Source organism: Oncorhynchus kisutch, linkage group LG4, assembly GCF_002021735.2.
Source record: "Oncorhynchus kisutch isolate 150728-3 linkage group LG4, Okis_V2, whole genome shotgun sequence".
In the NCBI taxonomy this organism is placed as follows: Eukaryota; Metazoa; Chordata; class Actinopteri; order Salmoniformes; family Salmonidae; genus Oncorhynchus; species Oncorhynchus kisutch.
The window spans coordinates 23,668,012-23,685,980 of record NC_034177.2 but is presented as its reverse complement, the minus strand read 5'-3'; the positions used below and the strand labels follow the sequence as shown (position 1 = coordinate 23,685,980).

General features: G+C 45.9%; 1 protein-coding gene across 1 annotated transcript in view; it reads left to right on the top strand.

Annotated features, from left to right (window-relative positions):
* LOC109889264 (SNF-related serine/threonine-protein kinase) overlaps positions 1–17,404 on the top strand; it is a 46,523-nt gene extending 29,119 nt beyond the window's left edge. Inside the window, exons 3-6 of the mRNA XM_020480572.2 lie at positions 6,711–6,852; positions 9,683–9,895; positions 10,114–10,251; positions 10,433–17,404. Coding sequence (XP_020336161.1) covers positions 6,711–6,852; positions 9,683–9,895; positions 10,114–10,251; positions 10,433–11,657 — 1,718 coding nt within the window. The 3' untranslated portion in view covers positions 11,658–17,404. The remainder of the gene's footprint in view (positions 1–6,710; positions 6,853–9,682; positions 9,896–10,113; positions 10,252–10,432) is intronic.
* Positions 17,405–17,969: the final 565 nt, after the last annotated feature.

The following is a 17,969-nucleotide window of genomic DNA, read 5'->3' as shown; positions in this document are numbered from 1 at the left end:
GGAATCCAGTAAACCTATTATATCTGCTAGGTAATGGCCACCGGCCAGGGAACAGCTGAGTGTTCAATGACACATATACAGGAGGACAGGATTACAGCTTAGAGGGAATCTAATTAGACTCACACCACACAGTGTGGTTCTATACATTCCTTAGTCATAGCTGCTGATGGGATTGGCCATGTGAAATCATGAAGATCAGCACTACACTAAGTAAAGTATATCCCCTATGGGTACATACTCTAGAAAATCTAGTTGAGACGGTTTGATGTCGATATTTCAGCACAGTGTGACCCAAGCAGGACTGGTAATACTACAGTACAGGGCTGTATGTGGTGCTGTGCTGGGAGTGTGCCAGATTGAAAGCCCCTAACTGGGTCAGATTCCTCTGAGACACAGACCCAGACCAGCCTACGAGGTGACCAGAGCCAAGGGGGCCGCCCACTGCAGAGGGACCGCAGGGGGTTTAGGCACGTGCACTGAAACCAAAACCACAACCACCTTATTCACCTGCAGAATCAGGACCTGGCGTGAGCACCTACACACCTCAAACATGCCCCCTAAATAAAGACTACACGAGCCAGCCCAGGAGATTTGTGACAGAATCCCTAGATCTATATTCTCTGATCAGTCCTGTGTGTGTCAATGTGTGTTTGGGCAGTGTTCACCTACATTTGTAGTGGATGCTTTCATTCCCTCTGGTTAATACATCCGCTTGATGTACCAGCTAATCCACAAACACATCTGCGACAGACACACACAAAAATCAAAACATGTTTATTGGCTTGCACGGCAGTGGCACTGCTATAAAATAAAATCCCACATTTTTGGGCCTATTGCACGTGGGTGGCCTTAGCGTTGTGTGTGAGACTGTGTGAACTGACCAGCAAAAGGTCCCATTACCCAACCAACACACGACACGGGACAGGTTTCTGGCATTAACCTGGTTTGAGCCCGGTCATGATGACCCAGTGATTAGTGCCCTGTCTAAACAGAACCTGGGAAACACACACATAGCAATGTGGCAGAAGATACCTTTGTCTAGTGTCAACTTGTCTCTGATGTTATCTGACAGGCTGTGTTGAAGTCAAGCTGGGACAAGGCCTGACGAGTGTGGGTGTGGGGGGGGGGGGGGAATCCTATTACTACAGGATTATATATGTCATTATATGGTCTAGTCTGTGTGACTCAGTAGTCTTCAGGTGACGCCTGAAAACTCCATGGATGGAGACTGAGTCAGAGTGGTGTAGTATTTCCACAGGTTCCCCAGCTGGTGGTGTACAGTTACAGTATGACTGACTCTGAATGAATATTCTTTAGGTCAGCATGCTATTATTTTGGTCCACTAATCAGGTGCTGGTTTAATCCACACATTAGGCCTCGGTGACAGAGTGCCAGCTGAGAGAGGCAGCTCGCTCACTGAGGCCTGCTGCCACTACACTGCCATACAGCCCTGCTAATGATAACGCAACAGTGCAAAGCATAACAAAACACAGCACAGGGTTGAGGTCAACTCCATTTCAATTCAGGCAATTCAGAAAGTGAATTGAATTTCCAACCACTCTGAAGGTAAATGACACCTGGAAGATTGGACTTTCATCTGCTGAATGGGCAGAACGTGGCCCTGCAGCAAACTGCCAGGTGAAGAAGAGCTGTAGAGACACACACATACACACACATATACACGAACACACGCACCCGCACACATGTAGAATCATGTATTGACTATTTGTACAGTGTGTACTGTATATTGTATGGAATATTGTATAGGTGGGTACTGCATACTGCTATGAATGGACCTCCAGGGTCATTGAACTGAGTGTCTGTCTACTAGTTATTATGAGAGCAGTGTGACTGTCTGAACACAGTGGTTATATGATGAGACAGAGACAATCAGAGGCCTGTGTTTGCAGTCACACAGGGTACGTCCCAGACCCAGGGCGATCGGAGAGGGAGTCTGTTTTTTGTGTCTAACACATGGCTGTTAACGTTACATAAGCCAAACCAAGCAGAGTGGGGAAGAACAGACAGATACCATCTCAGGCCCTCTGTCTTGTCTTGTGTCCTGGGATATTTCATTACAACTTGTCTGTCTACCTCTGTTCTGCCTTAACATTCAAGTCTACTTCACAGGCAGACATTTTCATTATGTATTTGTCACGTCTGCTCCCGCTCTTCCCCCCCAAGCGCCAGGCTGCCCTGCATCACTCACTCCTATCATCTATTACGCACACCTGCCTTCCCTCGTCACGCGCTTCAGCGATATTGGACTCACCTGGACTCACTCATCATCTGTTTATTACCTCCCCTATATTTGTCAGTTCCCAGCTCTGTTTGCTGCTAATGCATTAATTGTCTTTTGTTTGTGTTACCTGTTTGCTGATGCTGTTCCTGTCTCGTTCCATGTCCGTTATTTATTGAATGTTTTACTCCACGTACCTGCAACGTCTCTCCAGCGTCATTCATGTGACAGTATTTCTCTAAATCTCTTGTAGACAAACAAGTTGACATGTCAAACCTCTAGGTTTAAGTGATCGTCAATTAAGAGCAGTAGGATTAAGTAATATATTTTAACAAAAGAGCAAGTACATTTGATGTATTTGTATACATGTATTTCTAGATGAAACACTAAGTTTGGTGAAAAGGTGACTATGATTTTGTGTTGTACTTTGTCAATGTAAAATGTGCTTAGAGTTTTGAAACCACTGCCTTTTTGATGATCTGTTTTGAGTTTTGTACTAAGAGTTATGAACAGATGGGGTGAGGTTTAGAGGGAGGGAGAGATGTAGATGGGAGAGAGCTCTCATTATGTACTCTAGAACAAAGTCTTTCCTCTGAGTGAGGGAGCGGATTTCCTCTGGAGACAAACACCATCTGCTGGGATATTTAGAGAGAGAGGGCGGAGAGGGGGCGCAGGGATAGGAGGACGGGGGATAACAGGGAGAAGTTGAAGAGGGAGAAGGGGGAGAGTAAGATAGTGCACAAGGAGAGGATGCAGGGACAGAAGGGGGAGAGCGAGAGGGTGCAGAGAGAGAGGGCGCGGGGAGAGAGAGGGCACAGGGAGAGAGAGGGGGAGGGAGTGCACAGGTAGAGAGAGAAGGGGGGGGGGAGAAGGGCGCAGGTAGAGAGAGGGCACAGAGAGAGAGAGAGAGAGAGAGAGAGAGAGAGAGGCGGAGGGCACAGGTAGAGAGAGGGCACAGGTAGAGAGAGGGCACAGAGAGAGAGAGGCGGAGGGCACAGGTAGAGAGAGGGCACAGGTAGAGAGAGGGGGGAGGGCACAGGTAGAGAGAGAGGGCACAGGGAGAGAGAGAGGAGGGGGCACAGGTAGAGAGAGAGGGTACAGGGAGAGAGGGGGGGGGGGCACAGGTAGAGAGAGAGAGGGTACAGGGAGAGAGAGAGGGGGGGAGGGCACAGGGAGAGAGAGAGAGAGGGGGGGGGCACAGGTAGAGAGAAAGGGTACAGGGAGAGAGAGAGGGGGGGGGGGCACAGGTAGAGAGAGGGGGAGAGCAGAGAAAGAGAGTACAGAGATTTGGCCGTCAGACGCCCACTCCATTGACCTGCACACATCAGACTGTGGGCAGGTCAATAATTAGCAGCATTGAGCTCTGTGTATGTCTGTCTGCACATGATCCTCATAATCACACACTTGAACGAATGCACACACACAAAAACACAGTGTGAGTGAGTGAAAGCATTCGGTAGGTATACAATATATATTGAACAAAAATATAACCACAACATGTAAAGTGTTGATCCTATGTTTCATGAGCTGTAATAAAATACAATGTGTTTACATCCCTAATAGGGAGCATTTCTCCTTTGCCAAGATAATCCATCCACCTGACTGGTGTGGCATATCAAGAAGCTGATTAAACAGCATCAAATCAAATTTATTTATGTAGCCCTTCGTACATCAGCTGATATCTCAAAGTGCTGTACAGAAACCCAGCCTAAAACCCCAAACAGCAAGCAATGCAGGTGTAGAAGCACGGTGGCTAGGAAAAACTCCCTAGAAAGGCCAAAACCTAGGAAGAAACCTAGAGAGGAACCAGGCTATGAGGGGTGGCCAGTCCTCTTCTGGCTGTGCGGGGTGGAGATTATAACAGAACATGGCCAAGATGTTCAAATGTTCATAAATGAGCAGCATGGTCAAATAATAATAATCACAGGCAGAACAGTTGAAACTGGAGCAGCAGCACAGCTAGGTGGACTGAGGACAGCAAAGAGTCCTCATGCCAGGTAGTCCTGAGGCATGGTCCTAGGGCTCAGGTCCTCCGAGAGAGAGAGAGAGAACGAAATAGAGAAAGAGAATTAGAGAGAGCATACTTAAATTCACACAGGACACCGGATAAGACAGGAAAAGTACTCCAGATATAACAGACTGACCCTAGCCCCCCAACACAAACTACTGCAGCATAAATACTGGAGGCTGAGAGAGGAGGGGTCAGGAGACACTATGGCCCCATCCGATGATACCCCCGGACAGGGCCAAACAGGAAGGATATAACCCCACCCACTTTGCCAAAGCACAGCCCCCACACCACTAGAGGGATATCTTCAACCACCAACTTACCATCCTGAGACAAGGCCAAGTATAGCCCACAAAGATCTCCACCACAGCACAACCCAAGGGGGGGCGCCAACCCAGACAGGAAGATCACATCAGTGACTCAACCCACTCAAGTGATGCACCCCTCCTAGGGACGGCATGAAATCATCATTACACGGGTGCACCTTGTGCTGGGGACAATAAATGGCCACTAAAATTTCAAACAATAGGCCACAGATCCCTCAAGGTTTGAAGGAGTGTGTAATTGGCGTGCTGACTGCAGGAATGTCCACCAGAGCTGTTTCCAGATAATGTAATGTTTATTTCTTTACCATAAGCCGCCTCCAACGTCATTTTAGAGAATTTGGCAATACGTCCAACCGGCCTCACAGACCACGTTTAACCACGCCAGCCCAGGACCTCCACATCCAGCTTCTTCACCTGCGGGATCATCTGAGACCAGTCACAGCTGATGAAACTGTGGGTTTGTACAACTGAAGAATTTCTGCATAAACTGTCAGAAACCGTCTCAGGGAAGCTCATCTGTGTGCTCATCATCCTCAACAGGGTCTTGACCTGATTGTACTTCGGCATTGTAACCAGCTTCATTGGGCACATTCTCACCTTCGATGACCACTAGTATGCTGGAGAGGTGTGTTCTTCACGGATGAATCCCGGTTTCAACTGTACTGGGCAGAAGGCAGACAGTGAGTATGGCGTTGTGTGGGTGAGTGGTGTGCCCCATGGTGGCGGTGGGGTTATGGTATGGGCAGGAATAAGCTATGGACAACAAACACAATTGCATTTTATTGATGGCAATTTGAATGCAACGAGGTACCGTGATGAGATCCTGAAGCCCATTGTCATGCCATTCATTCACCTCATGCTGCTGTTTATCCTGCACACTTGTCACCATCGTCTGGTGTACCTGCGCCTCATGACACTCACCTGCACTCCATCACCTCCTTGATTATCGTCCCTATATCTGTCACTCCCCTTGGTTCTTTCCTCAGGCGTTATTGACTCTGTTTTCATGTTGTTTGTGTTACGTGTTTCTTGTTTTATTTATTTATTAAAACAATCACTCCCTGAACTTGCTTCCCGACTCTCAGCGCACTCGTTACATTGGGCCTCATTTATTTATTTACATTGACTGATTTTATTATAGGAACTGTAACTCAGTAAAACGCATGTTGCGTTTATATATTTTGTTCAGTGTATATACAGTATATAGAGAGAGATCCCAGAAACAGAACAGGAGAATAATCACTGGGATTCCACATGGGTAAAATCTATCCTCATACAGGGCTTTCTCACATACATTTTACTTTTATTTAACTAGGCAAGTCAGTTAAGAACAAATTCTTATTTACAATGACGGCCTAGTGGGTTAACTGCCTGTTCAGGGGCAGAACAACAGATATTTACCTTGTCAGCTCGGGGATTCAGTCTTGCAACCTTTCGGTTACTAGTCCAACGCTCTTACCACTAGGCTACCTGCCGCCCCACATCATTAACTGAACCTTGAAGGGATACTTTCCCCAGAGTCAGTGGATAGCATTGTTATGTCTCTATGTCCAGTATGACAGAAGTTAGAAGTAGTTCTGCGAGCCATTGCTAACTAGCGCTAGCTCAATGACTGGAAGTCTATGGGTATCTGCTAGCATGCTAAAACAGAATGTCAGTCAGTAAGAGCACAGCCAGAGCCGGATATATAGAAGGCTCTGGGCAGGGCCATAGGAACACGGAGTGTCAGTGTGGGTGAGAGGTTGGCTCTCTCTGTCTCATAGGGCCACTCACAGTGTGGGTGAGAGGTTTGCCCGGAGTGTCTCAAGGCCTGTGTGTTTGCTCCAGGCTCCAGACCCTGCCAATGACACACTGACTGGGGGAGGGAGAGTTACATACTGTATGTACTCACCAGCTGTCTGGGACAAAGACCTGGATCTGTAAACAACATCATTCATTTCAGCCACTGGAACCAGACTACTGAGGGACAGTTATACTGTAGATGTTTGTTCCAGTGATTATTAGGGCCAGGAGTCCTGACCATACAAATATCTGGGCCCTAGTGATCAAATAGTATGTGTCTGCATACTCACATTACGAAGTTTGACAATGTGTTTATGTATCTATGGTGACTGTATGCATGGTGTTTGTGTTCCAGATATTTGGTCACTGGGGGTGATCCTCTTCATGCTGGTGTGTGGACAGCCGCCATTCCAGGAGACCAATGACAGTGAGACGCTCACCATGATTATGGACTGTCGCTACACCGTCCCCGCCCATGTCTCCGCAGACTGTAAAGAGTGAGTAGCATCACCCTCTCCTTTGGGCCTCCAGCTCTCACACACACAATGCAGTAACCTCAACACGGTGTCATACAATGCAGTTTAAATATGTCATATGGTTTTTATAATTCTCTCAGATGCACTAGAAATAGACTGTGGTTATGCAACAGTGATACATACAGACACATAATAACAACGATGCCAGTTGTCGGCTCTGTGTGTTTCTGAATGCCTGGCCCTAACCTGCCCTACCCCAGTCAGCCCCAGCCAACCTTTATTTTGACAAGGAGTCAGTGCTGAGACCAAGGTCTGTTTTCCAGATGAGCCCTGTATAGCACCACAATACACATCAAACTACACATTCATATGCACAATAAAATACACGTTATTATACACAACAATACATGAAAAGCAAAACAATCCTAAAAAACGGACACATTCGTCAGTAAAAAGGACCCCTGACAAACGGCTGAAATGCCCTAGAGGCACCAGTTGTAATTGTTGATCATTCCACAAGTAAGGTGCAAGAAAATGACAGGTTGATTTACCTAACTCTCTAGACATCAGCGGGCTTGATCATCTGTCATTTTAAATCTTAACAGGGATGTTAGGCAAGGCAGACGTTTGTGGAGCGTATTGATGTGATCTACATGACTTCAAAGAGGTGGGTGAGATTTTATTAAACCCATGTCTCCTATCGCCCAAACTCTGAACCTCACGCCTGACTGAGAACCTCGTGCAAACAGCCTTCTGGACACAGTCTACCCTGTGCTCTTTGGCTGTTTTTGTCAGAGGGCGCAAGCCAATCACTGAATAGGGAATACAATATTGAAAGTTGATTTGAGGTGGCCAGCCAACCAGTGGGTAGAATAAAGAGATGGCTGAAATGAAAGTTTATCTCAGGATTTCCAAAAATGATGAGAGTTCTAGGAAAGTGAGAGTTGCTGAGTGAGTTGGTTCAGATCCGTGCTGTATTGGACTGCCACTTGTCTGTAATTCATTGCGTGGTTAGGATCAATCCCTGGATACCTAGTCACTCCATTCTACATCTCACCCCAGATCTCACCCCAGCTCTGGTATCTATTAAAGTTCAATCTGAACATAACTGTCTTTGTGTTAAAAGGGGATGAATTAGCTAAGCCCCTTGGTACCAATGCTATTTGTGTTTGAGACTCAAGAACACCCCTACGGCCACTGAACCGCAGTCCAGACCTCCCAGACCTTGTGGTTCTGAGTCAGATGATTGAGCCTCAGACATCTAACTGACTGGCTCAGGAACAGTTTCAAACATAAAACCTGGGTCATATGACCAAGGCCCTGATGAAAGCTCTTTTCATGGGAAGATGATTCCTTGCAAAACAGAACAGTCCTGTGGGCACAATCAACAGAGCGAAAGCAGACCTCTCTCCTACAATCTCTCTCTCACTATCTCACTCCCCTCTCTTTCCCTCTCTCTCCTGATATCTCTCTCTCCCCCCTGTTGCTCTCTCTCTCTCACCCTCTTTCACTCTCTCCTGCTATCTCTCCCCTCTGTTGCTCTCTTTCTCCTGCCATCTCTATCTCTCTCTCCTGCTATCTCTCTTTCTCCTGCTATCTCTCTTTCTCTCGTGCTGTCCCTCTGTTGCTCTTTTTCTCTCTCTCTCTCTCCCTACCTACTCCTACTTTGTATTAAGTGCTTTGCTTTACTGCGTAGTAGTGTTGTGAGATGTGCATGGGTCAGTTAGGAAGACAGTGTGTAAATCATTTGTTTGTATTAATATTTCAGTAGTATGAATAGGATATACCAAACAACAAGAGCATTATTGGAGGTTCAGAGAAGTATGGGTACTTGCACAGTGTAAATGGACATAAGGGAAAATAGGACATTATTAAAGGAGGATAGAGCCTTTAGGCTGAATGGTGATCCTGGTCTTGCATGGTTAAACCACTTAAAGGTGTGTGCAAACATACACACACGCACACACACACAATTGTTTTTCTATCCTCGTGGGGACCTAAAATTGATTTCCATTCAAAATTATATTTTCCCTAACCTTAACCCTAAACCTAACCTTAACCCTAAACATAACCCCTTACCCTAACCCTAATTCCAACCCTAACCCTAATTGTAACCCTAAACCTAACCCCTAAACTCAAAATAACATATTCCATGGCCCCACGAGGGAGATTTTTCCTTGTTTTACTATCCCTGTGGGGACTTTTGGAGATTTTAGGTCCCCACGAGGATAAAATAGCAAGATGACACACACACACACACATTCACATACACACACACGCCTACCAGTGAGACGGAGGGAGCAGTGGCATCCCCTGGTGGTCATTCACAGGAACTTGTTCCTCTACACCAGACTAGAGCCAGCTCTCAGCCTCACTGCAGTGCATTAAAAAAGTCACAATAACAAATAGATTAGTCTGATGCAGACTTTGCATACCTCTCTGCACACACACACACACAGACATATAGAGAGGAATACAAAGTCCCCATCCTGCATCAGAGCCTGCATGATGATGCACAGAGTCAGGCTGTGCCATGCCTCTCAGCCATGCCTTTCATCAAATTACCTGCCCTGCATGGATGCACCTAAAGACTGTCTGATGTCTGCAGGCGCTCATGAATATTGATGATGAAATAGATTGACAGTTTGATCTCATTCACTCTCGTATCGCAGATAAATGGGTTTATGTGCTTTGACTGTCAATAACTGAATCAGTATGCATGAGAACTTCACTCGTGTCCCGGTGTTACAAACAAGAGGCCACAGAGGTGTATATATAGTATCTGATCTATGGAAGGTGAATTCTCAACTGTGTCTCTCTCTCTTTCTTTCTGTCTCTCTCGCTCTTCCAGTTTGATCTCCCGTATGCTGCAGAGGGACCCGTCTAGTCGTGCCTCCCTGGAGGAGATCGAGAAGCACCCCTGGCTGCAGGGGGTCAACCCCTCACCCACAGGGCACAGTGCCGCCCCCCTCACCTCCCACCGCAGCCTGTCCCAGGAGGAACACGAGATCATCCTCCACGCCATGACCAGTGGCAACATCGCTGACCGCGATGCCATCCAACAGTGAGGACTGTTATATCTTATATCCCTATATCTTCCTCTTCTCCCCATATTCTCCTTCTCTCAATCCTCTTCCTTTGTACTCTACCTCAGATCTGAAAGCTTTTCAAGCAAGATAACTTGGTGAAATGCATTTGTGGATGCAGTTCTGAAATGTGGTTGTTTTTAAAATATTCTATTCTAAATTTAAACAAAATTGTGTGTCATTGTGGTACACCCAGGGCTCTAGAAGCGGATCAATACAACCACATCACAGCCACGTATTACCTGCTGGGGGAGCGCATCCTGAGAGACAAGCAGGAGCAGCCCAGCGAGATCCCGAAAGTCGACAGTTCGTGGGCCGAGCCATCACAACTCCAGTAAGACTCAGCATTCATTTAGTACAGTCAGTCACAATGATTCACAAAGGCACACAGTGCAGTCAGTCAGTCAGTCACAATGATTCACAAAGGCACACAGTGCAGTCAGTCAGTCATAGTAAAAATGCAACTAGCTGATCATGGACTCTACTCATTTCTAATATATCTTTCTCTTCTGCAGGAGGCCGCGGTCTGAGCCTCTGGATCTGGAGCAGAGGGGGCTCCATGGCCTACTGGCTGGCTGTCCCCGCCGAGGGGTGTCTGATGCTGTGGACTTCCTGACCCACAGGCCCCTGCTGCTTCAGCCACAGCCAAGTCGCACAGAGAGCCCCTTCCCTGAGTACAGCACAGAGCCCTGCCTGGGGCTCACCCTGCGCCCTTCACCCCCTGACGAACCTCCACAGATCAAGAGCCTGGGAGCCCTGCAGCTCATCTGTGAAGAGGAAGAGGAGGAGGAAGATGAGGCGGAAGAGACAGGCAAACCACATGTTGGACTTCATAATATTCAAACACTGCCTCATATAATAGGCTTGGTATCAACCTCTGTGTCTACAGAACAGTCTAGTCCCATGCTCACAGCTCCAGAGGCTCCACAGAGCCCAGTCAGAGTAGTCCCAGCTCAGGGAGAGGAAACAGGCCTGTTGGCCACCTCAGTGGAGGAGACACTGGAGACAGAGAGGGGGGAGTGGGACAGGGAGCTGCAGGCCAGGGTTTCTAGCGACAGCAGAGAGATGGAGCCTGACCAGCTGGCAGCCATACAGGAACAAGAACAGGGTACGATGGAGTCAGGGGAGAAGCCCATGGAGGAAGGAGACATGTCATGTGACCAACTGAGGCTCGGTAGTCATTTGACTTCAGACCAGCCAATCAATGGTAGTTCGATCAGCCCTAAAGCTCACCCTCCATTCCTGCCTCGCCTCGGGGGGGTGCAGTGTTGTTGTGGGCAACAGGAAACTCCCAGCCCAGACATCATAGAAGGGGAAGATGCTATTCTTAAAAATAACAACACCACAGAGTCCAAGCCTAAGCTCCTGGTGCAGGGTGGGGGGTCCACCCCAGGCGCCTCACCCCGCTCTCTGCCCCATAACCACTGTGTGGACCTGGGCCCCGACGGGGTGGAGACGACCCGCAAGGTGAGAGTGCCTGGTGGGGAGTCTGAAGAGGACACTCCGGAGGAGCTTCAATTAGAGAGATCCCACAATGCGACACAGGGTCGCCTTGGGCCCAGGGAGACGGGGACCGACCCTACGTTCAGACTGGATCCTGGCAAGGGGAAGAACGTGAACCTGAGAGACCGCCTGCTGCAGTTCCCTCTCTGTGAGAAGGCCCTGTCTTTCAACATCCAGCCCACCTCCAAGGAGAAAATCCTGCCCTTCGCCCAGTACAACTGCTGCCATGTACTGTAGGCAGGGCCACCTGTAGATACCCTATACCTCCCACATTACTCACTCTGTCCCCTAGCCAAGGGGTAGGAATGGGCATCACTCCAGACACCCTCACACCAGGCCCAGACCCTGTCACTGTTCCATCTACTTCAACTTCAACACAAAACACAGCGCAGACAGTATGTAGCCTATCTGAACTATCGGTCTGCGTCCAACCTAAACGGAATGATCATACTGTGACCTCAGACACGTTCCAGCCAATTGTAGTTAGACTGTGTAGCCCCCACCCTGACCTCTTTATACTTACCGTCTACTGCTGCTTTCTTTGTGAGACAAAAACTGGACCTCATTGTGCTGCTATGTACTGGACTATAGAAAATGCTTTTTGTGTGGTCTTCTTAGACTATCACTATATACTGTAGCTTTTAAATGATTGCTATTTTATTTGCCCTTGTATCATAGCTTTTCATTTTGTACTAGCTTATCTAGAACTGAGCCCATTTGAGCATATGGTATGTTGTCACTCTGAGGCCTGCTAGTACAGTGCTATAATTGGAATGTGTAAGATGATGCATGCTGTATAGGTGAAAGCTACACTCCATGCCTCAGGCGCCATCCTTCGTTAGCTCAGCTAGCAGCATGATGGAAGGTGTGATGATGCTCTAGACAGTGTAGCTGGAAGCATGGTATCATTTAATGCGGGGGGGTACTTACGTCAATGACATTGTTGGTGCACTAATGTGGGTGCATTGTTGAATCTCAGTGGTACACAGTAGTGCAGAGGAGATGAGTCGGGCAGCGTTGCTCATGGTCACGTGATGAAGTAGCCCCGCTTGCGAACTTCAAAACCAGTGTCTGACCTTGGACCATGGGGGAATTTCCTCTTGGTCTACTGGTCTGGTTGCTCCCTAGGGAGACCTGCAATGATATCCTGTATGTTACATTGGCGCCCAACGTGAGGCGATCTCTCGTGGGGGAGGAGGTCAAAGGGGGGTGAATGTAGTGGACTTGTCAGACTTGGTTGCTCATGGTCACGTGATCAGGGTCTGCGTTGGGACCCGTGGGAGACCATGGTTCATATCACGTGTGTTACAGTAGCAAGGCTTGGGATCTAAACTGAATGTAAGAGCAACACCCAGGGGGATAAACATTTTTGGACAGAGTTTCATAATGGAGAATTAAAAATATACACTGCTCAAAAAATTAACACTTAAACAACACAATGTATCTCCAAGTCAATCACACTTCTGTGAAATCAAACTGTCCACTTAGGAAGCAACACTGATTGACAATACATTTCACGTGCTGTTGTGCAAATGGAATAGACAACAGGTGGAAATTATAGGCAATTAGCAAGACACCCCCAATAAAGGAGTGGTTCTGCAGGTGGTGACCACAGACCACTTCTCAGTTCCTATGCTTCCTGGCTGATGTTTTGGTCACTTTTGAATGCTGGTGGTGCTTTCACTCTAGTGGTTAAATGAGACGGACTCTACAACCCACACAAGTGGCTCAGGTAGTGCAGCGCATCCAGGATGGCACATCAATGCGAGCTGTGGCAAGAAGGTTTGCTGTGTCTGTCAGCGTAGTGCCCAGAGCATGGAGGTGCTACCAGGAGACAGGCCAGTACATCAGGAGACGTGGAGGAGGCCTTAGGAGGGCAACAACCCAGCAGCAGGACCGCTACCTCCGCCTTTGTGCAAGGAGGAGCAGGAGGAGCACTGCCAGAGCCCTGCAAAATGACCTCCAGCAGGCCACAAATGTGCATGTGTCTGCTCAAACGGTCAGAAACAGACTCCATGAGGGTGGTATGAGGGCCCGACGTCCACAGGTGGGGGTTGTGCTTACAGCCCAACACCGTGCAGGACGTTTGGCATTTGCCAGAGAACACCAAGATTGGCAAATTCGCCACTGGCGCCCTGTGCTCTTCACAGATGAAAGCAGGTTCACACTGAGCACATGTGACAGACGTGACAGAGTCTGGAGACGCCGTGGAGAACGTTCTGCTGCCTGCAACATCCTCCAGCATGACCGGTTTGGCGGTGGGTCAGTCATGGTGTTGGGTGGCATTTCTTTGGGGGGCCGCACAGCTCTCCATGTGCTCGCCAGAGGTAGCCTGACTGCCATTAGGTACCAAGATGAGATCCTCAGACCCCTTGTGAGACCATATGCTGGTGCGGTTGGCCCTGGGTTCCTCCTAATGCAAGACAATGCTAGACCTCATGTGGCTGGAGTGTGTCAGCAGTTCCTGCAAGAGGAAGGCATTGATGCTATGGCCTGGCCCGCCCGTTCCCCAGACCTGTATCCAATTGAGCACATCTGGGACATCATGTCTCGCTCCATCCACCAACACCACGTTGCACCACAGACTGTCCAGGAGTTGGCGGGTGCTTTAGTCCAGGTCTGGGAGGAGATCCCTCAGGAGACCATCCGCCACCTCATCAGGAGCATGCCCAGGCGTTGTAGGGTGGTCATACAGGCACGTGGAGGCCACACACACTACTGAGCCTCATTTTGACTTGTTTTAAGGACATTACATCAAAGTTGGATCAGCCTGTAGTGTGGTTTCCACTTTAATTCTGAGTGTGACTCCAAATCCAGACCTCCATGAGTTGATACATTTGATTTCCATTGATATTTTTTGTGTGATTTTGTTGTCAGCACATTCAACTATGTAAAGAAAAAAGTATTTAATAAGAATCTTTCATTCATTCAGATCTAGGATGTGTTATTTTAGTGTTCCCTTTATTTTTTTGAGCAGTGTATATATATGATATGGTATCAACTAAGTAAATGCAGGTCTTCCAGATTGTTTGTGTATATGTACTTTATTCTTACAAATGCTATTGAACTCTTATCATAACGTTTTTTTTTTTTTTTGAAAAATGTTTTGTTTTGATAAATAATTTAGGATACATGTGAATTTTTTTTTTTTTAATTGGCCAAATAATGCATTTTTATTTATTGAATACACTTTAAATACATTCCAACATAAATTACAGAATATATTTAAAAGGTTTATATCAATGTGTATAAAATGTATATCACAATATATGTTAAGGTCATCAGAAAATGTATTTAATGTATTTTAAAATGCACTCTGAAATACATTAAAGATGTATTTTAGAATATATTTTGACATGTATTTGGAAGTGTTTTGTTAAATATATTCCAACATGCATTTAAATGTATTTGTATGAAATATATTTTTTTATTAAAATGTATGGCAAACATGAAAAAAAAATGCCAAATCATATTGCAGCAAAAATGGTGACTGTCTTAACAATGAAGCTTTAGTAGGCTCTTTGGTATCACATGCAGTTTTGTGAGTCTCATTAAGACTGCAGAACTGTCATTCTACAAGCTTAACATTTAAGCACAGAACACAACATAACACATTAAGTGTCATGTCAATTGGTCACATGAGAGGCTAAAAAGACTTAGCCACGCCCCAACAAGCCACACCTCCAAGTCTTCTAATAGGCTGCCACTATTACACAATCTATCTTGTCAAAATCCATTTATTGTACTTGACACATACCAAAAGCACTAACATGAAAATACATGCATTTAAATGACTACAAAAATAACTACAAACATGATACATTATCGGTCAGTGAATGTGCATATGACAAATAAACAAACAAGCTTGATGAGAGCAATTGCAACCAATGTCCAACGGGCAGAATTTAACGTGTGCTGGGTCGTTCCACAAAAATAGTGCCTTTTTGCGTCCCTTTTATATGTTAAGTAGAAATTATACACCACTATTGAATTTTGAAAGCCTGTTATATGAAATTAAGTGCCCTTTGATATAGACCACAAGGATAATTCAATAAATCTGATTTTCAATATGAATAAAGCTTCCAATCCCCCTGTCACAAGGGGATTTATGGCTGATTTAACTAGTAGTTACCAGTTGGAGGGCCATTCAAGTGTGTTTTTCACAGATTTGGTAAATTCCCAATTGGTTACGAACGCACCATAACACCACTAACCATCCTCTGTAGAGCTGCTATAACACCACTAACCATACTCTGTAGAGCCGCTATAACACCACTAACCATCCTCTGTAGAGCCGCTATAACACCACTAACCATCCTCTGTAGAGCTGCTATAGCACCACTAACCATCCTCTGTAGAGCCGCTATAACACCACTAACCATCCTCTGTAGAGCCGCTATAACACCACTAACCATCCTCTGTAGAGCCGCTATAGCACCACTAACCATCCTCTGTAGAGCCGCTATAACACCACTAACCATCCTCTGTAGAACCGCTATAACACCACTAACCATCCTCTGTAGAGCCGCTATAACACCACTAACCATCCTCTGTAGAGCCGCTATAACACCATTAACCATCCTCTGTAGAGCCGCTATAACACCACTAACCATCCTCTGGAGAGCCGCTATAACACCACTAACCATCCTCTGTAGAGCCGCTATAACACCACTAACCATCCTCTGTAGAGCCGCTATAACACCACTAACCATCCTCTGTAGAGCCGCTATAACATCACTAACCATCCTCTGTAGAGCCGCTATAACACCACTAACCATCCTCTGTAGAGCCGCTATAACACAACTAACCATCCTCTGTAGAGCCGCTATAACACCACTAACCATCCTCTGTAGAGCCTCTATAACACCACTCATTGGAAGCACAAGACCTAGACCTACACTTTGACATATTGTGGAGCATTGTATTATGTATCGTTTTTGTTTGAATTGATAAAACATTTTATAATAATAAAAACTGCCTAGTGCCCAATGGTTTTATTATTGAATTAAGCTGAAGAGAGGCACTTACTAAAAGTCTGTTTGTTTTTTTATGGGGAAAACAAATTTTTTATGAAGTTGAACATGTCCTATTTATGACAGAATGAAATAATTAGGTGAAATCAAATGTTTTTTTTTGTACTCACCATCACAATTTAAATTATATAACTGCCTAAGTTTTGGCTAAGTTTTTCTCAATTAGGAACCACTTTGACACCCTTTAGACTAGATGTCATAGCCATGCATTTCCGGGAATATTGTCAGGCATTACATGCATTTTAGTAAAGATGCAAATGTATCTACATGTATTTGAAATATATTTTACGTTACGTTAAATATATTGAAATGTATATATTTTTTCGAATGGGGGAGGATACCTGTAAAATGTTGTTGGATTTGCCTTGTGATTTGTGTATACATTTTGTCTGTCTAGTGTTTTCTGAGAGAACGTACTGCTACTACTGTAAGAGATACAGCTTGATCAAATCAGAAATCCTACTCTAGTCTAGATGGGAACTAGCTATTATGCAAGGAACAAATGTTATTGGAGAGTGTTACAGTACGAGTGTCTTCAGAAAGCTGTGTTCTTTTCCATCAGTGGAATGCACAGAGGAACCATGGAACAGTGGTACACGGAAATCCCATGCTACTGAATGCGACCAGAATGAATGGCGTAGTCTCAGCCCCCTCGTTGTGGAAGAGAAGAGTGTAGTGATGGACACAGAGCACTAACCTTAGCTGGCACATATATGATATGAACACGCCAACTCCACCTCCCCTGTCTTCTTTCCTCTTCTGTCATTGGACGGGGGTGGGCCTTAGATTCCACCAACCGGCTGTCTGGTCCACCTCCACACCTGGCCTGAAATCAGCTGACTGAGGTGTGTCCATCTGTCTGTCGGCCCATTCACCCTGATTTAAACTATGACTATGTCTCGATGAGATTCATTTATTTTTGTATTTATTTATTAAAGTGGATTAAACCAGTCACGGTGTTGTGATGTGGATGATTTAAGGGGTACAGTTGAAGTCGGAAGTTTACATACACTTAGGTTGGAGTCATTAAAACTTGTTTGTCAACCACTCCACAAATCTCTTGTTAACAAACTATAGTTTTGGCAAGTCGGTAAGGACATCTGCTTTGTGCATGACACAAGTCATTTTTCCAACAATTGTTTTACAGACAGATTATTTCACTTATAATTCACTGTATCACAATTCCAGTGGGTCAGAAGTTTACATACACTAAATTGACTGTGCCTTTAAACAACTTGGAAAATTTCAGAAAGTAATGTCATGGCTTTAAGAAGCTTCTGTTATGCTAATTGACATAATTTGAGTCAGTTGGAGGTGTACCTGTGGATGTATTTCAATGCCTACCTTCAAACTCAGTGCCTCTTTGCTTGACATCATGGGAAAATCAAAAGAAATCAGCCAAGACCTCAGGAAAAAAACTGTAGACCTCCACAAGTCTGGTTCATCCTTGGGAGCAATTTCCAAACGACTGAAGGTACCACGTTCATCTGTACAAGCAATAGTTCGCAAGTATAAA